This window comes from Enoplosus armatus, chromosome 2, assembly GCF_043641665.1.
Source record: "Enoplosus armatus isolate fEnoArm2 chromosome 2, fEnoArm2.hap1, whole genome shotgun sequence".
Lineage (NCBI taxonomy): Eukaryota > Metazoa > Chordata > Actinopteri > Centrarchiformes > Enoplosidae > Enoplosus > Enoplosus armatus.
This window is the reverse complement of record NC_092181.1, coordinates 21,661,922-21,687,568: the sequence shown is the minus strand read 5'-3', so window position 1 is coordinate 21,687,568 and position 25,647 is coordinate 21,661,922. Positions and strand designations below refer to the sequence as shown.

Here is a 25,647-nt window from a genome sequence, read left to right as displayed (position 1 = left end):
AACATCATCCCCCTCTCCCTGAAGGCATATCAGCCAGCTATGCATCTCTCCACACCAGTACATGTAACTTTCCCATCCCAGCAGAACACTGTGGGCCAAAATCTGTTCTGATGTAAGCATTTCATGTAACTGAAGTCTCCACTTTGGTTACATCAAATCCTGTCCAGGGGATTTTTTAGCATAACCTTGACCCCAAAACTGGGGATCATTTTATGTTGTTGTGAAAACACCAACTTAACAGCTTGCCTCACACTCCTCTCACTATTCCAATCATAATATGATGATCTCAGGGTATAGTTGCCAGTTCAGAACAACTTGCTTCATGAAGCTACTGGGCTACATCTGCCTGATCAGTATTTACTGGTTCATATCTACAAAAAGTTTCCCTTGTTAGAGTATCTCAAATATGAGGATTTGGTTCTTTTCTCTGTTTTATATTGTAAATTGAAAGTCTTTGGGTTTGAGGCTGTTGGTTGGACAAAACAAGAAAATTGAAGTCACATTGTGCTCTGGGGAATTTTTCTTTATTTCTATTGGCCAAACAATTAATCAACAAGCCCTACACGTGAGTAGCTCTTAGTGTCCTCTGCCAACCTTCCATATATAGTACATTTGCTTTCATTCAATAAGTGTAGATGCAGTGTTTGTTAAGTCCATATGCTGCACAGTACATCCATAGCAAATAAAAACGAGCTGCAACGAATGAATAACATGCTAAGCCAACTACAGTAGGTATGGATATCAAAAGAAGTTCATCAGTTCAGATGTCTATTTTTCTTGTGGATTCCAAGCTTTATCAAATTAAGATATGCTCTAATGTTAACATTATTTAATACTAATGATATACTACATTTTTCTCCCATTGCCAGTCACCACTGCACTGTGGTCACAGTCATATGACTCCTTTAATACACTAGAATCACTATGTTTTCCTTTCACAAGCCCTCCCTGCAGTGGTAGGGAGATGTTTTTTATTATGCACCACCCGCGTGCCTCCAACATCACATTTCACCATTAGCTATCAAAAACAGTAATCTATTTTAATGGCATGCATTGCCACCAAAGCCGAAGTAAATATAAGTAAGCCACCCTTAAGTATAACCACCTTTGAAATGATTTGTTTGACCAAAAGGCTCGAATATCTTTTCTTTTCGGCCATTGCTAAAGTTTCCCAACATTAAAGCTCCATTAAGTGAGATTTCTGAGATGAGATATGAGCAATGAACCCAACCCAGGCAAAGATCTAGCAAGATAAAGAACAGTTGGTGGCCCAACAGAACTAAAAGACAAGTGGATATCGAGCTTTGATTCATGAAGGGGCCAGAAACAAGACTCCAATTAGATAAAATGATAATGTTGCTCTGTGTCTGCTGGATGTTTAAGTAAGCAGTTATGTGCTAACATGTTTATCTCAGGCACTGTGCTCTGTTTCTGTTGTTTTTCAGTCTTCCTGCCTGAATAATGATGATTAATACAACTTTAAGTCATTTTGGGCAATGCACAGGCCTTGATAGAGGAGCTGATAGTGTCAGAGCTAAACAATCCTCAGGAACCAGACAATTTGGGACCAGATCTAAATGGAAACAAAACCTTTCCAAATTCCATCCCTAACAGCACAACACAACACTCTCCCCTCATTAGCACTCCGAGCAGATAGATAGATAGAGGGTGAGCCTGTGATGACAAAATGTGCAGTCTACATAGTATTATAGGTGGAGAATAGGTGCATCTCCGTAAGTGAAAGTCAAACAATTCAGTCCGCTAAATGTCATTTCTTATTCACGTGTACATATAAACAAAAGCAAATCTTCTGTCATACTGTCTAACGTCATCTTACCTGTGATTTATTGTGCCCGACTATTTTGATGTGACCAGTTAACTTCCCCTCAACTTGCCGTATCTACTTCTGCTTAAATCCGTGAACAGCAACCGAAGCAAAACAAAAACGTCTAATCTGGCGTTGAATCACACAGCGCCTCTAGTTAAAATTGGATTTTTATGAGATACGAGGTCGACTGTGGCAGCAGAGTCAGCAAAGAGAGGTTTAATAAATGTCCCCAAGCAGCAATGATATCATACGTATCTACTCACATCAACAATTTTATCATGGCGCACTATTTTTCATAAAATATATCAGATTATTTCTTCATAATACTACATGCCTCATGAGTTAATTCTCATATTCTCGGAGAAATTGAGGCTTAGACTAGGTCACTGAGCACTGAACAGCATGAACATCGAACTTCCTACTGCATAATTCCCCATTGCTTTTGGACGGCAACCAAAGAACGCTGGAACGAACCCAAGCGAATGTGTCTGAAAGTGTGACAAAATACACTCATTTAGACAATAATCACGGGGAGCATGTTTATGGGTCATTAAACGAAAGTGTACTGTGATGAGGAAATCTCACACACTAAGCTCCTACTCATTAGAGAGACGCGTAGGACTCAACTAATTACTTTACAAACGTGACAGGCCACGAAGAATGTGTCATAATCTGCCTCTTGACAATTAGCGCACACCTCTGCACTGCAAAGTGTGACTTATATTATCAGAAAAGGGCTGTTGAAAAGCTTTTGCAGCATTGCTGTTCTCTTGTAACTCTACAGATAAAACAAAGTGCGGGAGTCACTGACACTCGTGCATCCATAAAAAGAGTCTTTATGATGCAGTCAGTTATATAAAGTGGATATTGAGTTAAGTGGCCTTAAGTGCTACAAAACAGAGACAAAGAGAAGCTAAATTGGACTCTGGCTGCATAATAGAGATCTAATAATGGAAATATTCATTGGTGATTAGACTGAATTAAATGCATGAGTGACTGTTTTCTCAAACAAGCAGTTAATGATTGGAATGACAGCTGGATAACAACAAATCATTACATGATAAGAAGTGAATATGTGGCGTGTTGATCACAGAGACATGCACGTCTAAGCACCTTTCCAGAGCCTGACCAACGTATTGGCATATTATTGCCCAGTCTTAGCTTATCCCCATATATGTCTCTCAGCATGCAAGTGACAACAAACTGCAGAAATCTCAAAGAGAAGTCACTTAGAAAGTGTCCCCATTAGTGGTTTATCCACCAGGGATCACTGACGAGTTTACTTTTCAACTGTAAAATGTCAGTCAAGTCCATATTTTGGTCACAATTCTCGAAACCTGCATTAGCTGATTGATTTATTGGCAACTTGGGGGGGAGCGAAAACACACAAAGAGTTGATATGACAAACTTGTTAGCACACAATTGCTGACATTCATTTGTGTCCACCTTACATGAATGTAAGTCCAATATTCACTCACTTTTAGGTCCTGAGGCAAATATCCGGTTCTTTATCAGCTAAATGCTCCACTATGTTCATCAGGTAATTGCTAACCTAGTGGGTCTGCCGTTTGGTGCTGGGCACGTAACGTACAGTGAGCTTATCAGAGCCTTTTCACTGAAAACAAAAACAATACTATGAAAGTCGCTATGGAGCTACATAGAGAGCTTAAGGGAACTGCAGAGGCAGGTGATAATTCTCTTTGGGTTCGTCACTACAGGTGACACCTTTCACATTACACACAGTCATTTTATCCATTAGTAATATAAAATTATTGATTAGAGCAGCTAACTAATTAATTATAAATAAGTAATTGACAAGACCCTCATAAAAAATAAATAAATATCGGGCAATATATCTTACAATTTTTTTCTCTCAAACCTCAATGTGTGTATTAGCCTCAAAAATCCAGCATCAGTGTGGTCGTACGCTTTTCAGTTCACTTCATTTCAAAAGGCAAGCTCAAGCAATGAAAACTGGAAATGAAAATGAGAAGGAATTCATCAGCGATTTGATAGTTTTCTAGGGTGAAAAAAATACCTTTTAAGCAAATCACTGAATATTTCTCCAAGATTTTACTGAAGTTTGCTTCTACTGACTTTAAAATTAGTAACATCTTGTACTTTACTTTTTGCAGACTGATTAAAGAGTCCCTTCTGATAAGCATTAGCACTGATCCTTTGTTTCTGTTCCCCAGTGAATCTAACAGAAAACATTTCTTGCTTCTGGTTGTTACATAATGCAAAAGTTCACAGAAGGCTTCAGAGGAAATTCAGGATGAATCTTGTCTTGTGGAGACTGAAGGAACAAATATGTGTCTTATGGAAATACAGATTTTAATGGTCAGACTCAGTTCTTTCTCTGTGTCTCTTAACAACAAAACTTTCTCTTTCCATTTCAACATCCTGTTTTCATTTTTCTGACAGAGCTTGCAAGTTTCCCAAATTCTGACACCTCTCCTCCAAAATTAGGAGATCATATCAAACAAAAGACCTGTTGTTTTCCTGTTTTTAGACTTCGATTTGTTGGAGCCTTGTTAATCATAATAAAACGACAGCATGCGCCTCTCTAACCTAAAGATTATTATTAGAAGGTTGAGCCCTCACCTCTTTGCTTTGCAGCTACTAAAATTGTTATTTTTATTAACGGTGCAGTTATCTGGAGTGTGTAGGCAGAACAGTGCTGTGTTTGAGTGATAAACTCCCAGAGACAGCCTTCTGATAATGCTGAATGGGACAGTGTTCACGGGTTACATCAAATGGCATTCATGTGTCTGCCATAATAATCATCATTACATGCCATTCAACTGAATCCCCCCCGTGGCTCATGGAGTGGCGAGGCTTTCTGATTGAGCCGTTTGCTTGTTAGTCCACTGTGTGGACTGCACCTTGTTTTTAAACCCATTAATGATAAAATAACAAAAAAGGCAGAGATGAGGAGACGATAAGGAGGTCAGTTTGTCCTTTTTTCAAAACTCTCTATCTGAGAAGGATTGCCTGACCATGCATATTTTTATTTTTTTCATCAGTGCCTTGCTTTAACAGTCATACAATCTGACGCATTCACAGCTGGAAGCTGCTGAGTCCAACCACAGTCTTCCACTGTTGGCCAATGAGTAGCAATGGCGGACTAAGTGCTTCATTCAAGGGCACCTTGAACACAGAGGAGAGCGTTCCTCAGCACCCTTCTCATCACCAGCCAGCATCTCTAACCTCTGAGCTCCTATGTGTGTATGTGTGTGTGTGTGTGTGTGTGTGTAATCAAATAGTTGCCGCTCTACAGTAAGCACTCTACAGTATGCATGTGTTATGCATAGTTCCCCTTGGATGAGCATGAGGTTTTACTTGATCTCACTGCCTTAAGCTTCCCATGTGCGTCATCCCAAGCTCCTATCAAGCAGAAAGAAGTTTTCACTGTATAATATTGTAAATGATTAAAAATAGCACAGGGAAGCATGGAAAGAGGAAGGGAGGGTAGCTGGAGTGGGAGGGATGGAATCTTAAATGGCTGCAAATATGCTCCCTTGTATGTATATATATTTATAGACTCATTATGTCTCCCTTTTGAAGTTAAAACACACTCTCCTCTGTGAGTGTGTGAGACGGAGAGAGAGACAGAGACAGAATGAGAGCAAGAGAAAGAAAACATGCACAGGAGGGGGGGGGGGGTCGCGACGGAGAAGACCAGATGCCAGACGCCTGCTCTTGTTAAATTCGACCATGTCAGGCTGGTCATTGTTTAACAGTTATCAAAATAACAAGCGTTATTCATTTTGCCCACTTGGCCATTATATAATCTGGAATCCACAGGGTTTGTGTGATAACCGTCTTATTGCCTGACTGGCTTGATGCAAAGCGCTATTGGCAGAATTCCTCTACAGGTATGCGGTCTGACAACATAACGTCCTTAGAGAACGGTGGGGGTGTTGGATCAGAGTGATGCAAACAGACAGGGTGTCATGGAATATGAAGCCTGGAAGGTCAAATTTAAGTGAAAAGAAAAAAAAAATCGAGTGTGCGTGTGTGAGAGTGAGTAAGCTTGGGAGGAGGAGGAGTTCAAAGAAGGTGGGAGACGGAGACTGAGATGAGGCGCAAAACTTGGCGAGGGGAATGCGAAACGCTACGCAGGATGTAAACCAGAAAAAGAAAGAAACAGCAAGGTGGTCCCTCAGAGGAGGAATCTGGAAAAACACAGCCTTCTTATCATACATCAGATGCAAATCATATATATACAGAATGGATTACTGCAGGCAGACTTTGTGTGCACAGATAATCCTGCAAATATAAGAAAATCATGACATCGTCTAGAAGCTGAGGCACCTTGTAAAGAGGGTAGACTAAGTCAAATGAGCACTTGCTGGGTCAATTTTTCTTTCTCAGATGACCCTGGAAAGAGGCCAAAACCCAGCAGGACAAGGTGGCACCTGCCAAGACTGGAATAAGAGAAAAACAGAGAAAAACAGACTGTTTCCTGAAGAGCAATTTTCCCGTGATTGTTTTCAATTAATGTTACAAAAACATAAACCCAGTTGTGAATGACGGAAGCAGCAAACTGACACGACTGAAATGGTGATTCATTATCTTTCTCAGAATAAAAATACAAGCCTCTGTCTGTTTCACTGTATGTCTGCTTTGTATGACAGACTCGCACCAATATGCTGCCTCCCTTTTCTTGTCTTTATCTCCACTATCATGTACTGTTGTGAACCTTACTCTCTCTCTCTCTCTCTCTCTCTCTCTCTCTCTCTCTCTCTCTCTCTCTGTCTCTCTCCCTCGCTACGTCTACGAGTGAAAGGCAGCAGAAAACAAGCTGGACAAGGTTGGCAACACAAACAACGATAACATCATGCCCAGCAGTGGAACCACAGCCGTGCATATATCTGCTACCTAATTAGATCTGTGTGGGATCTAATGTTGGAGTTTTAATCCTTATGAGAGCCAAAAGGCCCTCTGACAGGAAATCTGTACAAAGTAGATATGCAAGCCGGGGCGTAATTAATGAAAACGTATTTTACATGTTTCAGGACACACAGGAGCACTGAAAGAAACAGTTCCTGCTGACTGTAAGTTATCAGGTGCAAAGCAGCCTCGAGGGGGACACTAGCAGGCGCTCCTTTTTTTTTTTTTGCGTGTCCTGGCTGACAGCAGGGGCATTAACTAATCTATAGCTGGGAGATAAGTGTCTCATGGGTAAAAGAAATAGATCCCTATCCTCTCCCACTCAATGTTCATTTATTCAGCTTTGGCAAACTATAAATTAATTCCAAAGTCGTGACCTGCTGGCTGTTGTGGGTCCCCAATTAGTCCATGTTTTTCACCAACTGAGCCCCTTTCTTTCAGTTCTGATACTGTTAAGCTGCTCCACCATACTGTGCCGCTCTGATGCTTATCACAGCAATCACTGCAGAAACTGACAAACCCAGCGGGCAGCTATGACTTCTGAGCCTTCGCATATCTGTTAGAGAACAGTAGGAATAATAGGACACCATTAGCCAAATATGGGCTTTAATTAAATAAAGTTGTGTTATTACATTAGTGTTTGCATTACCTTGATAAACACAAGATGGTATCAAATTTGAAACCAATATTTCAATCATGATGAGAAGCACAAAATGTGCGACTGCTCTAAGATTGTGTTTATTTTATTAGGTGTGTAATCTGATAATGTCTTGTGAAAAAAGCATACAGTAGATACAGTACAGTGCTTCTTGTGTCAACTTTAGCAAGCAGGCGTTCTCTCTAACCTGCGGCCTTTTCAGTCACTGAGGGCCCCTTTCATAACTTAAGCTGTGAGGCCCACTTAAATGCCTGCAAAATACTGTTATAATGTCCAGAAAAGATCCTCTACATATTGTACGTGTTTCGGCACACAAAGATACTCTGCTTTGAATAATCACTTGTGTCTCATATGGTTTTCCCACAAAAAAGTTATATTACCTTGTTCAAAATGACATTCACTCCTTCTCTCTCATTTAAAAATTTAGACTGAATCTATGAACATGCAAATATATTTTCATTTCAAAAGTTTAACTGCTGGACACAAGATGTCTCATGCTTGTGGACATTTTAAACTCAGATTTAAAGGCAGACTGAATAGGATTTTCCTAATTAACTATGTGAATTACTCCAACTTTGAATGTTGTGTTTACAAAACGCAACCGACAAATCCTACTCATTCTGCATTCAGTTATAATCCTTAAGATTTTCATGAAATCAAACCCCGTTTTTGAATAGCTATTCAATGCATTTTCATTCCCTAATTACCACTTTATATTGTAGTTTTAATTGTTAGTGGCGGAGTGCGCCATTCCCACGCTGGGTGAGGGACTCACAGGAAACGATGCATGCATGTAATGCATGTTACTGTTTGTTATTTTGTTTTCATCGATATCAGCCTCCCTGTTTCCTGTTCACTCTCTAAGTGAAGCTTTAATAAGATACTGCTAATGGAAACAGAACATCCCAATGCCGCTGCTTCGCGTTCAAAGTTTTCAACTGGCACCAAATCATCCAGGACTGAAATCTTAAGGTCTTCAGGACTTTCAGGTGAGCACAGTGAAGTGTTCCCACTTCAGTAGATGAATGTGAAAACAGCCTTCTAGTGTCAAAACTCTGCACACACATGATCCTGCACAAGCTCGTACATGCAAGTGAAGTGCAGCACATTTTTGAGTGGAGGGGGACTAAAAAAAGCTGCTTGGGGCTTTGATCACAGTGTGGCCAATAAAATGTGATTAATTTAGCTCTAAGAAAATAAGAACAGCTCAACTTCCTCGCCACAGTTGGTATGCACCCAACACTCCTGTCCCTCAGTCACTGTGGGTGAAACTGTAGCAGTGTGAGCCAAAGGGGGCACAGCAGGGTTCACAAAGAGGCAGCCTTGTCATCAGAGGTGGGAACACATGATACAGCCACCCGATATTGATACTGCTGTTGGAGGATACATTATGCAGTGTAGCTTGACAATGCCTGCCCAGTGTTTCCCACAGGTTGAGAATTGACTTGTGATGGTGGACGGCGCGGCGTGTGACTGGCGGGTTCAGTAATAAACTAGTCAAATAAAAGTTTATGAATGACTCAGAGACCTAACGTTAGTAAGAGTGTGTTAGCTGGCTAGCTCACTTATCAATACCTCACTTTGCACAGAGCGTTCAGTTCGGTTTTGAGGCTAACATTACTAGCTAGCCAGTCCAACTACGAACTATGATCGTATGTTAAAATAAAATGTGTAACATTAACACATTACATACGACAAGGCATTTTTTTAGGCATCCAATATAAAAGTTGTTACAGTTCGCTATGTACCTTGGTTTTGGGTCACGGTTCGGTAAAGAAGAGAAAACAGAAAATAACATTTTTGTCATTTATTTTGAAAAATGTAAACATCCAGCAGTGGCTCATTGACCATAATTCTGCAATGAGAGGCTGTCTGAACACTCGCCTTCCACTTCCTTCCAGGTTTTGTCTTGTTCTGCTATTCAACTCATTTAGGGGGATGCCAACATAAATATCATGTTTGAAGTGACAGACAGACAGACCCGGCTTCAGCTGAACGATGTCGGCATACACGCAGTTTGACTCTAATCGATGTCCATTATCGCTGTAACTAACCGGGAAACCATAATGCTCCCATACAGTGGATCTTCTTCATCTAGACTTTACAATAAATGTGTTCTGCCATGCAGGGAACACACAGTTTCAGACAGTTAAATAAGTAATAAAAACAGCCAGTCAAGCGCACGGTGGTGCAGATGATTCCTGCATAAATTGAGAAACTGATATTGTTTGAGAACTAAACTGAGGATGCCTACAATTTTAGAGAGGGCTGACATAGACATGACCAGGTATTTCAGATGCAAGTGAAACAAAGTTTAAAAAAGAGCTCGCCACCCAATTTCAACTCAGCAAAGAGACCTTAAAGCCACTTTGTAATTGAATAAAAAAAGAATATTTATCTGTAAGAGACATGAGTACATTCTTTCCTTAAGCTCCGTTCCGGCATAACAAAGTTGACCTAAGTAACTTCTTCCCAAGTTTAATCACACTTGTGCAAGCTTGATACAGATACGTGTGGCCCTGATAAAGCCTGGTCGAAAGGATTACAGTTTCTCACAAGTCTTTCAAATGGCTTCCCTCATCATGAAAATGAAACAGGATGCTGCGAAATCAACATCTACTGTACAACATCTACAGAAGGGGATTTGTTTTATTTTCGCAGTCATCTCGTTATTAAGCTCCACAGTGCTGAGCCAATTTCCGTTTAGAATCACCCAACAAAGCCAATGGATATTTAGAAACCTAAAACGTTCATTTCAATTGAAGACACATCCAAATACTGCTTAATTCGGCATTAATGCCTCAAAATATTCATTACACTGCGAGCAATAATACTGTAACAGTTACTAGAGGTGTAATGAACGATCGGAAATAACATTCTGCCGGCACACAGCCAAGTCACGCAATGCTGAAAAAGGATCAACTCTATGTCACACTCAAAAACAGACAGCCCCGCTTCAACGTGGAGCTCTTTGGTTTGTTTTGCAACAGCAGAACTCAGTGCACCAAGGTATCAGTGTCTGTCACTTCAGACTGTGTATAGTAGGTAAGTCACTAGGTAAGCCAATAAGACTTTCCACAGACATCGCGCAAAAATAACAAACACATGGAAAACAGTGGAGAAGAGCATGATGCCATTGTTGACCTATGACGACTGCTGGCACCCAACCTAGCAGGGTCGCTACATTGGCCATCAAGATTTTCTGCCACTGTGCTTAAAAATTCAAATGTTAACCCCTTTTCACGGCATGTCAAATTAGCATATTGTCTTAGAAAAGATACGGTTCGAGCGTCGTACCAAAAAAAATAAATTGACGCAATCTACAGGATGCAAAGGCATTGCAAGGCTGTGTGTCAGAACTCAAACAGGGCTACCAGGTTTCATATTCTCTTCTGTTGTCGTCCACGTTATATCCCATGAGCTAATGTGCCACTCTAGCCAAACAGCTAGCCAAAACGGTCAGTGGTGACTGTTCCTTGTTGGCATCTTTTGTTTTTTCTTCAGCATGAATCGTAAAATGCCTTTATCTACAACAGAACAGGTACATTTAAGATGATTTATTGGCAGTGAGCTGAGCTCACAGCACTGATTCTGTATCCAGCCATGCAGCTCAAACCGCTCACCATGTGTTGTTGGCTTCACGCTCACTCGCTCACTGGCCATTTCGTGCACTGACGGAGGGCTTGGCTATGCAGAGACAGCAGTGCTGCTGCTGCCTGCAATATGTGACCACAACGCCTGCCAGGTTCTCCGCTGAGTATATTTCATTACTCATTATTTAATTTATCCCCTTGTTGTTCGACTGCTGTGCAGTCTCTAACAGAGTTTAGTTCTTGCCAAGAAAATTTATGCCCACTTGTTTTTCCCATGGAGGAGGTTCAATCTATTCAACACCAGTAAATTGAATTCTTTGTGGACAGGGAGCATGTGGCAGCTAAAACCCACTCCTGAAAGTTTAGACTGCTCAGTCCAAGTCAAATTTGTGTCTGCGTTTCAAACAATCATCTGTGGCGTCGAATTCCCAGAGATAAGGGCCAGTAAAACAAACAGTGACAGCTCAGCCGTCATGAAAACATTCCAACAGTGATGGAAGTATGAATGGAAAAGTTTTTATATCAATCAATATGTCTGCCAATTTGCATACAATTTGCCAACGGCTTTTTGAACAGAAAATTGTAAGAGCCTTAAGTTAGGCACGCAACGTCTTCACAACTTGAATGGAAAGTAGCAAATACGCTTCAAAGGCATGTACTTGAGGACCCACGTCATCAGTCTACGTGGGACTTGTTAGTATTCACGGACGGTTTTACAAAACACAATTAAGCTGAGGGTTTTTTCATCAGCTCCTTTTGATCCTCAAACGCTGGACTTTTCCTCAGGATGCATGGTTGGAATTCAGCGTGGCAAAAAGAAAATTGAATTGTCCAATGAGCTGAATAAATAAATGGTAATTCTAGCTGGTAATGTTCAACCATATGCAACGTTAAAGCGTTGAATATGCAGATTATATAAGTTAACTACATGCTTGATTAAATTCCTGCTGCTGTTGCATTTTGACCTCCTTACATGTGATTAGCCATAATTAAGGGAACAACTTCAAAGATGCAATTTCCAAAATGTATCTCTCCTCTTGTGCCATACTTTGTTCCACAATTTAACATGCGACACAATAACTTACAAAATCACACAGATATCTATCTCAAGGCCGCTTGGCTCCAGCTGTGTTGTGAGCATCTGGATTTAAAATATGTAAATCCAGGGCAACTATTTCAGAGTTGAATGTGTTTCTTTATCAAATGCTGATTATCATAAAGCAATGGGAGCTTGGAGTAATCTCAGTAAGAGGCGATCATATCCTTGTACATCCTAGATAACATTTAATATTCCTCACAAGCGCTCTCAGCTCTCTGTCCACATGATGGAAATCTACTCTGACCCTAACATTTCTGCGGTGAGTGAAATGGTAATGTCAGGAGTGTATTTAGCAAATCACCCTACTACAGCCGCCAAATGATGACAGCCATGATATGTGTAGCTGCCAGTTAATGTGTCCTCAGCACGACAGGAGCCTCTTGGGTTTTCTCAGCAGCGCTCTGTCCTCTGACTATTAAATTATGAGCGTTTTACCACCTTCACTGGGCAAGACAAACACTGCTGTGTCAATGTTGTCCAAACTCGGGGGGCGCGCAATTTAATCCACAGCCCATATCATAATTAAATTCACGGTGAAGTGGTGCTTACGGAAAAACACACACATGGCACACAAGTATCATCATCGACCTGGTCATACATTCAGAAAAAAAATCTGTGGTCATTATCATTATTAAATAAAATCTCCTGGCTGGAGTAACGTCCATGGTGGCGACGCCTGGGAGGCATTAGTGTGAGCAGCGGTGGGACGAGCGCAGGGCTTTCCCCGTGGCTTCAGACCGTGTCAATAATTGCTGTCGTGTTTCTGTTCGCTCTGCTCTCCTCTGAGTCTGCTCAGCTGGCCGCGTAGTTGGTGTAGGTCAGTGAAATTATATGTGCTTCAAAAGTAGAGCAACTCGAGGTCGAGTTGAACTGTCCATTACAATCAGCCGCTGTGAGGAAGAACTGTACAGTAACCATGGGACGCATTCCTGAGCACAAATCTGAGTATTTGAAGTGATATTACCGTGAGAAAAAAACACACCAGGGTGAAGTATCTTTAAAGCGACAACAACAACAACAACAACAACAACAACCTCTACTAGCGCGCGTATCATTGACAAGGTTGGATTGTATCCCGGGCACAGGCATCTTCATGGTAGCTCGGATTTGTAATCACCAGCTCGCAGGCAAAGATGGACAACCGTTAAAATAAATGACAAAAATAAAATGTTTCAATCACTCACAACAATACAGAGAGTACATCGCCCCGGTAACGCATTTTAATTCATAAAACTCTATTTGTCTCAGCCTACACGACACTGTTGTCACTTTAAAAAAAAAAATGTCACAGAGTTTTTGTTTTGTTTTTAACGCAGCCGAGTTTAACCGCGCGCGCGCGCGCGCGACGCTCCGTCGCCACGCACACACACTTTTTAAAAAAAATATTTATTCATTCATTTATTTGATTGATTTACTTTGACTCACCTGCGTTCCTGAGCTTCTTGTTCCTATACACGGAGAAGATGACCAAGAGGTTGCCCAGGATGTCGACGACGATAGTGAAGATGAGGAAGCACCCCAAAGTTGTGGTAACCCACGGCGGGCGGTTCAGGACGGTGTCACTGGGGTCCGGCGAGGAGCTGTTCAGGTGAGACCCATTTATAACCATTGTATACAGTCGCTGAACTTTCTCAGCTGGCCCAAATTTAACGTGCCGTGACTCCCCGTGCGTCCTAAAGCCTGGATTTCGGAGACGCCGGTGGTGGGATACTGTAGCCTCCCGCGGCTCTCATCTCCATCCTCTCCACGCGCGCTTCTTCTCCCTCTTCTTCTTCTCCCCCGCGTGGACTTTCCCCAGCTGCCGTGGATCACCTCTGGTAGTCTTCCCCTCTCTCTGGTCGCCTCGGTGTCACTTCTGCGCCCGTGTGCCATTCACTTTGTCGGTACGCATGTGTGACATGAAGCCGCAACTTCAAACCTTGCCAGCATGTGATCAAACAGTCCGGAGAGGAGCGGTTATATTTTGAGGGAGAAATACTGTCGCATGGTGGCCGAGAGGTGGAACTGCAGCTTAATGGCTCGGAAGGCGTCCTACTTCTTTTCATTTACCGGATGCGTGTTCATTCATGGCTTTGCGGTCGCTCGCTTTGCTTTATTTCAGCAGCCCATTCATTATCTTTTCGAAGAATCATTCATGTTTTCTCTGTTGCAGCAAAAAAGCCCACATACTTACAAGAAAACAGGACACTGTCTTATTTTAGCATATACTCATGCATGCTGGTGACTGAAGGTGATTCAGTCTTATTAAATTATCCAGATTTAATCTCCCCCTGATTCACAGGTTCACAGGTGTAGAGGTATAAATTTAATCCACAGCTTATGCTTTGTTAACTTTTGGCCACACATTGCCATTGAAAAAGCTTTTTAGATGTGATTAAACACATTCTTTATTCTGTATGACCTACTGTGATATCATTGGCTTCAGTAAAACCACTGACAGCCCCCCTATGCTGACTTAAAAATCACTGAAATACTAATGAAATACTTCTGTTTGAGCATCCCTGTGAATGAAATGAGTGTCTATACAAAGGATGGCCGTCATGCTATTGTTAGTTAAAGATGTTCACAATAAATGGGTCACTCGCCCCCCTCCACACACACACACACACACACACACACGTGCATATAAACACTTCCGCAGCCTATGGAGCTGTCTCAGAGAATGACAGAATTCATCAGAAAAGGTGAAAACGTCCTCCAGGATTCTTCATTATGGTATACAACAATGGTTCCTGATCTTGGGATATGTTGTCTGCGTGTGTCACTGACCAAGAAAAACACTTGTTACCTTATTCTCCAAGACGCCTACAGCTGCTAATGGTAAGCTAGACTTCCTGAGAGGCAAACACATGATTTCTCAAAAGCTCTGACCTCTTTGGCCTCACCAAACCAAATAGATAATGGCCTAAAACTGAATATATGGACCCTGCTATCATCACGATTGATTAGAAGTCATGCAGTTCTCTCTTTCGTTTGTTTCTGCATGTTTCACTTACTGAGATTCCTACTTCACATAGTGCTTTTATTCTTTTATCCCGTTCTGTCTCTCACAACATTGTTATGTTGCTACTCAACAACATCCCAAAAGATGATTAGCCATAAAAATCCTGAGCTGCTTTTTGAGCTCTCTCCTTTATCCTCCTTCTCATTGATTTTTGTTGTATCATTTTAAGATATAAACAGCTCATTAGTATAAATGATTTGTGAATTGCATTCAAGCTAAATGGGATCATTATCTCTCCATTTTACATTTAGTGTCGGCCTCTTCAGCACCGCTCTGCTGGCAGACATTGATCAGCATACTCTGTAATCTTTAGTGTATTCAAAAAACACATTAAAGAAAGCCCTCAAAATGAAGGTGAGGGAGGAAAAGGGACTTTAAAATAATTGTAGCAGGTACTGAGACCGTACAGCAAACATATTGTAAGAAACAGTAAACGGGGACTGGGAGAGAGAAGACAGGAGGAAAAGGAAAGATCCTTTGCTGATGTTCAATCATTCCTGTTTTGCTTGATGATAGAAGAAGCTTCAGCAGCATCGGCAGTACAACATTTATACTTCATCAGAGCTGCAAATACTTTTGCCTATGACTCAACATCTACAGCTTGTGGGGAAAGTATTGCTTTTTTTTTTACTGGAAATGAACAGACCACCCTTGAGTCATGAATACTGTGGAAAGAGATCCCTGTTACTTCAAATGAACATGCTACAATCTTACTAAACAAACAGCTCACAGTATTTCACCTTCACACAATTATTGTATCTTCTCACTTTTTGTGAAAGGAAATGTAAACCGCAACGATACTGCAGTTACTGTGCGTATTTTTTTTCCAGGATAAAACCTTTTTTGGACATATTTGTGGGCTGTTCCCATGGCAGCAGTTGACGGATATTTTAGGGCCTGTAGCCTTAGCATTGACTCCCATTAGGCACTACTTTGCATTCATGTTATTTCAACACCTGCTGAGGCACTGACAGCCCACAACCTGCGTGGTGCACCACTGACTGGAACACATCATTTTATTCTCCTTTTTCAATAAGCCCACATAGTATTCATCACATACCGTTAGCGTTTCGAGACGTCTGCTCTTTTACAACATTTGGAAGGACCATGCTGTTCATGCTCGGAGAGTAAAAGCTAGCAAACTCGCTAATGTTAGCACTGATTCCCGCCAGACGTGACTTTCCATTGATGTTATTTCACCACCTGCTGAGCCAATGATAGCTCAGCACACTTATTTACTGATTTGCGGAGGCTTTTGTGCCTGTTTTCCAGGAGCAGATACGACACATTCTGCCCCAGACACACGTGCTGTATTCTTCAAGCAGACGCACCAGGCTGGAGTTGCGGGTTTGGGTGTCATTTGTGCAGGTGTCTGCAAAGTGAGCCTCTCTCCTCCTTGCATATGCATTTAAGGGAGGAATCGCGCAAATAATAGGAGGAGACATTATGTATTCAGCTGGATTTACTGAGGTCACCGTCAGTTTTGTGGGGAAAATTCTCCGCCTCCTCCTCAGAATGAGGCGTAAGCAGATGGGAGATTTACAAGAGCCACAAGGAAGATTGCAGAAAAGAAACGTGCATTCATTTCTGATATCTGTAACGCAAATGAATAGCGGACGGATGTTGTGGCTCGTGCTCATAAAAATGGAATTTTAACTGTAAAGTCAGTACAAGCTGCAACTAAGCTTTTCTTTGTTTTATTTGCATTTGGTTGCATTTACCTCAGCATTAACATCTATCTCAACACCTTCTCCACCTCCACCTGCTCCATCTGACCCCATTTTATTAGTAACGCTGTGCTGTGTCCCACATTGTAGAGAAGAGGGAGTCTAGCTGGCGTTAGCTGCCTCTCTTTCGTGGGCCCAGATTTGGTGACAACAAATGACCAGACTGTCAAAGCTCACAGCAACGAGTAGTGACCACGTACCTTGAGCACTCGCACGCGACTGTGTGACTGTAATCACGACACAGAGTAACGTGCAGAGTCACAGAGTAACATGGGGAGTGCTCAAATCACAGCTGGTACAGCGTTGCCCCCCCCCCCCCCCCCCCCCCCCCCCCCCCAAATGGTTGACCGCTTGAGTGTCTGCTGGAATTGAAGTATGAACTGTTCTTTGCAAAAATGATTCGACTCGTGACTTTAATCATGCACAGCAAGATATTTCTTGTAAATCAGTAGCTTGGACTTCCTGTATCTCCCTTCTATTCACTGTTTTCCCTGCTGTGCCTTTATAAGCATGCAGAGCAATGAGACTTTTACCTAATGGATAATTGAAGCCGTTTATAAATCAGTCATTTCAGCGATAGAGGAGCAAGCAGAGAACATGTAACCCAGCCCACGACAAGTAATGAACAGGCGTCTGAGAGGGAGAGAGACATATCTGCAGGGGATGCTGTGTTTTGTTTAGACTCCCATGCTTTTAGGAAAGCATACTGCCGCTACAAGGGTTTCACTTTTACTAAAATGGTCTTAAAGAGTAAACAGGATAATGCTCTGGCACAAGATGCACATATGAACGCTTGCTTTATGCCACATTGTCATTTTCTTCTCTAGTCTTCAGAAGAACATCAGAGGAAGGAGATGAGACAGAAGTGCTTTTTTTGTATTTCATGCCAGCTCAGCACCTTTGAATTTAAAGTGAATTGAACTGACAGAGAGCGAAAATAAAGAGAAACAGAGCTATGTTATCTTCTTAAAAATACCTCCAAACAAGCTTCTTCACTTCATCGGCTAAATAAAAAAACAGAGAGAGAGGAAATTGAAAAGGCCGAGAGAGATGGAGGGATAGCTGTACGGTCCTGTGTGGTTTCATCGCGCCCATCAGAGAAACAGGTTCAAGAGAGCCGTAAGAGTTTCGTGGGGGGAAGGAGGGGATGAAAGGGGGGAGGGTGAAAGAGGGGAAAAGGAGAGTGGGAGAGAAGTGCTGTGTGTGGGGGAGGGAAAGGGCAGATGCACCCGTGATGAGGACAGGAGGGTGCCGAGAGGACCCCCCCCCCTACACACACACACACACACACACACACACACACAAGCACCCAGACTCCTCTCATTTGTGGGAGCTGTCAGCAAAATGAAGGAGAGGAGACAGAAGTAATGTAATGAGTGCGGCCTCGACACAGACCCGGCATGTCTCTGCTGCTTCACTGGTCATCACTACATCCCACAGAGAAACAAGAGTGTTTGCTTTTATCTGCTGTTGCGCCCTCCCTCCTCCACTTGGCCGGTTGCCATGACAACAGCGGAGCTCCACCCAGGAAAGAGATGTGTATGCTGGTAGAAAGAGGATTATTGGGGTCAGTGGTCTCTCTCTCACGCACATGCACACATGTTTTCTCACAGCACATGATTATGCACAAACACACAACAATACAGTGACTGATTTACTCTAATGTGAATGGACAATTCGTTTTTTTGTATTTGTTGTTGTTTATTTAATCCGTGGATTCTCACCCCCTGGACAGTTCAGCTGAAGAACTTATTTCCCACTCACTGACAGTACATTTCATGGGTTTGTATTTACGTTGTGTTTTTTTAAAAATTATTTTTTAACATTTGAGATGTTTTTGCAAACCAAAAATCAAGTTTCTGAGTTCCTTTAAAGGGTTCCTTTGAGGGTTAAACTTCCACAAAGTTGGCGGACAGATTAAATAATGAACGAATAGAATGAATAGAAGAAGCAGAGGTTGAGAAATCCTGACTTTGGTATATATATATATATATATATAAATATTTCCCAATAATATGTTATTGTTAGGTGCCATCATTACCCAGACATTTGCTTATCAATAAAATATTATAAGTATAAGTAATAAGACTGAAAACATTTTCACAAAATGAAGTCAAACAAAGATTAACTGACTCAAGTAGCTTCAGCATTAGCTATAATAATTGTTATTATTATTACTTTGATGTAGGCTAGGCTATGAATAACTCTTGGAAATAAGACAGTAAATCAAGTGAAAAAAGAAAACCAAGTTAAATAGTTCCTCAAGCTAACAATGGGGATTAGTTTTGTCAGACACATTCACAGCTCACTCTTTGTTGATTAACATGCCGCTGCTCGCTGCAACTCACTGAACAAAGAAACTTCAGCAACTCAAAACTAGAATTTGAAAAAACATTGCTAAAGGGGTCTTACAAGTTGCCAAATCTGAAATGGCTAAATTGGCAACAGTGGTCTCCCAGCAGCCCATAATACTATTATTGTTACATTTCAGACAGAATAGAGAAACGATTCTAGCAACGCTCCTTGTTTTCCCACCAAAAAGGGCTCATTGGGCACATTATTGTAAACAATCACAGCTCTGCTAAAATGGCTCCTCCACAATGAAACATGTCATCCAGCTGAAATTGACATGGCAGGAATCTTGGCCTGCTTGTGTTGTAACCAGGCCACCTCAACAAGTGTCTTTGTTTCCCTGCAGCAGACTGCATTGTCTGTGGAGAATAATATGCTGGGGCAGACAGCTGAGGTGGGTCGATGTTAATATCAGCGGGTCTCCCTCTATAGATCAAACATTTCTGTGTCTGAAGGGGGGGGGGGGCTCTCGGCACAATTCTCCTGACTGACTGGGTAGATTTTTAGGACATTCAGTACTGTGTAGACATGTTTAAACAACACATTAGCCTCTTGTTAATCACCTCCTTCCACCCTCTGCGTTTCTCTCAGACGCTTCTGTTTGATTTGACTTGATATTTGAGGCATCTGATGTTTGCATTGTACGAGGAACCTCATCTTGCATTTATTAACGGTCTTGTGCAAACAGCAAATCATAGCTTGAGGTGTGATTGATGAAAAACTAATCTTGCTGTCAAAAACTGACTGTTTTAACTTTCTGTTAACAGTTTCTATGTCGTGCGTGAAAGGCATACATATAAAGTATATTACAAATGTGCCTGTTTGGCTTTTAGGGCAGACGAGAGAGTGTTATCACCGGGAGACTGGGTAGTGTGGGGGAAATGATGCAGAGTTTGAGTTTACATCACGTAATCACTGCAGGTTTTCATACCAACTGATCCAAGAATCGGCTGATTTGGCCGAGTTGTGTTCCTTCATTCAGCCAGAAGGATCCGCTGGGTGAAATCATTTAATGAGACTGCACGTCTCTCATTGGATCGTTCGGCTGGTTTTGGCTCCCAGGACCATCCCGTCCTCCTTCCAGCTTATACGAGCTGTCATATGCAGCCATCTTGTGGTTGTCATACCGCATTACAGACTCACAGCCTCCCAAGTGAACGCTAATAACCGCGACTCTTGAGGCAGAACGCCTCCTTTCCGACATGAACTGCATTCGTGATTCCCTAATATGAATAATGCATTAATAGGTATGAAAATCTTAATTTATTTAATGGAAAAACACCTGGTGCCATTTCCAGAGTTAATTGGATCCACCAAGCATGAGATTAAGCAGCACATGAGTGGCTGCAAAGTGGTTCGATTACCAGCCGCTGCTCGAGTTCGGGATAAATACGTTTCTCCACATTATACCTCACAGACTGTGGAGCCTGTTTCATTTCCCATTCCAAACTGGAGCGCTGGTTTGGAAAATGTTTTTATTCTGCAACCATTGTCCATCTCGACTAATTGGTCTTAGCAACAGCCGCCTTTTAGGGTGAAGTAGAGACCCACAAGGTAATTGTTTCAAAACAAATGAGAGAGAGGCAGCACAGCATGACGACACCATGCTTGATGGTGATGCTTTACTTATGACTCATGACTTCTCAGTGAGACTTAACCTGGTCAAATATGGGATGAATAAATGTTTAGCCAAAAGTGGGAGGGGGGCAAACAGAAGTGTTCTGCTTTTAAAACTTAATGAATATGCCATAATGAACACTGACGAGGATTGGAGCAATTAGAAATTCACTTATTAATTAATAAATTACTTAATACCATTGTAAAGGCCTCTTGTTACTAAGAAACCCCTTGTCAAGTGTGCACCAGCATGGACAGACTCTGCAGCCCTGTGTGCTACAGTGACCAGACATGCTGTTGACATGATATGATTCATTAGAGAGAGGCTGAGGAGAGACACGTCTTGACAGTAGTCAGCCTGAAACAGCAGATGTGGAGTGACTCTGCTCTCCTGACTGAAGGTCAAAAGGTCGCCCTCCACCGCAGAGCCCAGCAGGAAGAACAGCCCGTCCTGTGTGGAGCCGTGACCCGGTCAGCACAGTGCCGAGAGCCTGGAGGTATCGGGGTCATGTTAGTTTATCAGCCTCATGTGAGACAACCAGAGTTTATTGATACAAGCAGCCGCAGGGAGTCAGAGGAGGGAGGTGACACGAAGCTGTCAGACTGAAACAAGATACACAGTTCATGATTTTATCTCCACTGGATACAGTTTCCCTTTTTGTTTCCCCTGACCCACTGAGGCTTTGTTAAAATCATCTTACTCCACACTGCCTTGACAGCGTTATATATACTCTGGATCTGCTTCAACTCTGAAGCTTAATGATGTTTTACACCCGAGTGAAATATTCAAAACCACGGCTCCGTGTATTTTATTGCTGCGGCGTTCCATCAGCATCCAAATATTCTGGATGTCTGCAGCAAAATTCAGCCTGACATATTCGGTATCTGTGGAGACTTTGGGATCCAGATGTTTGGCTGCATGGCATGCGTTTGTAATGACTGACCCATCCGTTGGCCGCTGCTTGTTAAGAAGTTAAACATAGTTTTGTTGCTTTGATAAAACAATCATGTTACTTTATATAAGATTTTACATTAATATGCATAGATATCACCATGTATTTTGGTTAATACTGAAAAATGACGTTACAATAAGCTACAAATTCCATGCATCAAATATATTGTACTTGATTGTAGCTGCAGCTGAAGATTATCTTCATTGATTAGTCTGTATTTTCTCAAACTCTCAATTAACAAGAGCTCCATAAAAAAAAACACATTTTGGAGGCTAGAGCCGATGAATTTTCACCATTTTTGCTTAAAAAGTTGTGAAAGCGATAAATCGATTATCAAAATTGTTGCAGATTAATTTTCTGTTAATTGTCGAACTGTTTCAGCTCTACTGGATTGGTGTATGTGCAGTGAAACAATAATAAAGAACTAAGCTTGGAAATATTACATAAGTTTCGTGGTAATATTTCAGCCTTCCAAACATATATAATGTACTTTTGGCACAAACAATACGAGCTACAGCAAACACACTGTAACCAGGAAACCAATTCGTACAACAACTTGGATAAATTCATGTATACAGTTTGGAAATAACACAGACAGCAGAGATATTTTTTAGGAATAATTTATTGCCAGTAGGAAAGCGTGAGCTTGTGGCAGTATTCAATAAAAACCTTAACAAGACCATAGCATTGCTCACACACACATAGACACCTGAAAAAGTCACGTGTCCATGGATAACTCTGCACTATAAATATATTGGGTCCCATTTTCTTGGTGGAAAAATAAAGAGGTTCCAAAGTCAAAATTTACAAACAAACAAATAAAAAAACAACACAAGAATATGCAGTCGTTCATTAAAGACCCTTTTTGAAATGAGCAGGAGACAATAAACTTTACGAGTACACTGTGTTCGGAAAAGCCACGCTCTTTTCTTCTCTTTTTTCAATGTTTCAATGCTTTTTTTTTGTGAATGTAAGCACAGTAAGGCTGATAATGTCACACCATTTAACTCTTTTTTGTTGAAAATAAAAGCATAGAATATCTACAAAACCTAGTAAACTTTGAAATCAAAACTGTACATTTAAATTTACATTGAAAATTAGGACTTGTATAAAAACATTTTGCTTGGTTTTATTTATAGAAACAAAGATATTGTCGTGAAATATTCTTCTTTTTTTTTCATGATGCTATTCCTGTTGTACATTGAAATGTTGACTTTCAGACAATCCACTTCCTGCGTATGATGACAGTTACTTGAAGCAATGGCACCAACTCGAGGGGGCAGGAGTTGGACTGAGCCGATGTTTAGATGCTACAGAGTCTCTCCTATAACATCTTGGGATCTTCTCAGCCGATTGGCCTTCACAACCAGTCTCAACAACCCCTGTGTTTTGACTCAATTCATTGTGTGTGTGTGTGTGTGTGTGTGTGTGTGTGTGCGTGTGTGTGTGTGTGTGTGTGTTGTGTTTTCTTTGTACACATACTGTGCGTGTTTAGTGTGGTTGCTGTGTGAAGGACTAACATAAGGAGTAGCTGTGGGTTCAGGCACTTTTGTTTGGATCCAGTGTCAGACTTCAGTGTGCTGTTGGGAGTCCAGCCCCGGGATGACCAGCCGCTCAAAGTGGCCCTCATCGCCGCTCTCGTAGTCGCTTATCATCGCCTCGGACTCCTCGCAGCACGCCGACATGTCCGAGCAGGAGGCTGTGGACGTGTACAGAGACATGGACATGTTGTCCAGAGCTGAGGAGTCAAAGTCCCGACTACAACCTAGAGGGTAGCCCCCTCTGTAGCCACTGGTGCCCATGGTGGAGGCTGGGGTGGTGGCGGCTGAGGTGGAAGTGGCACCCTGGCCCTCGGTGTCGCTTGCGTAGGAGTGCTGCGGCAGGTACTGGTTAAGGCTGTAGAGCTGGGGCAGGGCCGGGCGCTGGCGGACCCCGGGCGAGCCGTCCGGACCGGTCCCAGTCGGGTCCAAATCTCTGCCCAGGGGCCGTAGCGTGTCGCAGCGGTCGCCGTACTCTGGCAAAGGTGGTGGCGGCAGGTCGTCATGTGCAGGGAAGTCCTCCGGCGGCGGAGGGAAGTCGCTCTCAATGTCGAAGCCGCCGGGATAGTAGTCGGTGTCGATGGCACTCGGGTCACTGTACAGAGGGGCGGGAGACTCCACAACCTCATACTGTGGAAACTCCTGGATTCCAGGAAGTTGAACACTTGGCATCCAATCAGATGTGTCCCAGTGATATCCTGTTTGATAAGGAAAAGCCCAAAGCACAAACACACTCATTAGCTCAATCACATACAGGCTAATTATTAACATTCACCAAATACCATCGTGTTAATGTTAAAAACCCACACCATGCAACAGTAACACAATACAACCTCACACCAACACAATGAGTTGTTCATTAATAAACACTTGACTGAACACCACTTTTTAAACACACTGTAGACACATTCACAGACTTAAAAGACACAGGGAAACAAAAACTACATTTTTCAAGATCTATTTCTGTCTTCCTGAGTTGTTTGTTCAGTTATCTCTTGTTGTGTTCCAAAAATACGTGAAAACAAAAAGTCATCTGAGTATTTTTATAGCAAATGGACCTCATGAGCTGTAGTAGCGAGCAGAGCGATATCACGGGTCTCAGCTATATGTTTGGATATCAGATGGCAAAAACTGAGGCAGGTGTGGGTGGTGTCCTCTACAGCTACATATGGCACTGCCAAATCTACTAAGCCACGCCCACTTCACACCCAATTATACCTCAGCCACATACTGAGTTTCAGAAGATAAAGACGCTCTGACCTCCACTCCACTGTTACTTAAAGGCAGAGTTGTCTTTCCCTCCACCAAACAAATCTAAAATTTTAAAAATGTAATGGAACTTTCAGGCTAACTAAACCACTTCAACATGCAGTACATTTCAGGGTTTCAAGTGTTTTGAAAAATTGTAAATCCTGTGACATTGTAACTCCTAACAGTAGTAACAGACACACAAACGACTTCCATCCAGTCCGTCAAATTTCCAGTGAAGTTACTGAGCAAAACCTCAACCTTGATCATATATTGCTCGGATTAACATTTTGTTTAATGTTGTCACAGCATCAAAGCCATGCATGGGAATGTTTTTGGGGTGATAAATTATCTTACAGAGGCAGATAACACCATATCAACAGTGTCACAGCAGCTTGGCCTTACAGAGGAGGTTTAACCCTCTCCTCATGAAGCTTTGGGGTTAGTGGTTACGAGTTAGAGGGTGGGGTCGGGGGAACACCAGTGAACATCAGGCAAACAAAGATGTAAAAAGTCACCTCTTGGGTTCTTGAGATCATGAGCCAAAAAAGACTCTTTATATGAGGCAAGGAGGAGGAGAAAGAGAGAAAGAACAAGTCACATTAAAACCTGAGAGGAAAGAACAATCGGCTAAGAACATGAATGAAATGAGGTTGATGAAACAATGAATGACCAAATAATGATAAAAGGAGAGTGACAGGCTAATTAATGGACAACAGGTCTGCCATTTTCTTAAACAGACTTCTTGAGGTGTGTAATCAAAAGTTGGCAAAGATCAATAGCGAGACTTGAAGGCAGCACTTAAATTTAGTATTTGCATATCTTTTTAATTAGCAGCTGAATCTAAAAAGGAGCACGTCAGGGTTGGATGAGGCTCGTCAGTGTAAGATAATGGCAGCTCTACAACCTCCACTTCACATCCCAACACCAAGGACAAAAACTACTGGCAGATGGAAGCAATAAAAGAGTACCTTCTTCCACCGTGTCAACAACAGAGTCGACAAGGTGAATTACTGTCACTATGGAGGCTTGTGAGAGGTGGGGGAGGGGGGTGGAAAAGATGTAGCATTAGTACAAATGCTTTTATAATTTAAAAAGGAAGAAAAAAAAATACACATATAGAGTGCATGGTGG

General features: G+C 41.9%; 2 protein-coding genes across 2 annotated transcripts in view; both read right to left on the bottom strand.

Annotated features, from left to right (window-relative positions):
• Positions 1-13,759, bottom strand: part of mtnr1aa (melatonin receptor 1A a) — a 28,895-nt gene extending 15,136 nt beyond the window's left edge. Inside the window, exon 1 of the mRNA XM_070914341.1 lies at positions 13,500-13,759. Coding sequence (XP_070770442.1) covers positions 13,500-13,683 — 184 coding nt within the window. The 5' untranslated portion in view covers positions 13,684-13,759. The remainder of the gene's footprint in view (positions 1-13,499) is intronic.
• Positions 13,760-22,331: 8,572 nt separating this feature from the next.
• fat1a (FAT atypical cadherin 1a) overlaps positions 22,332-25,647 on the bottom strand; it is a 73,372-nt gene continuing 70,056 nt past the window's right edge. Inside the window, exons 29-31 of the mRNA XM_070915065.1 lie at positions 25,485-25,541; positions 25,032-25,067; positions 22,332-23,963 (exon numbers count right to left, since the gene is read on the bottom strand). Coding sequence (XP_070771166.1) covers positions 23,293-23,963; positions 25,032-25,067; positions 25,485-25,541 — 764 coding nt within the window. The 3' untranslated portion in view covers positions 22,332-23,292. The remainder of the gene's footprint in view (positions 23,964-25,031; positions 25,068-25,484; positions 25,542-25,647) is intronic.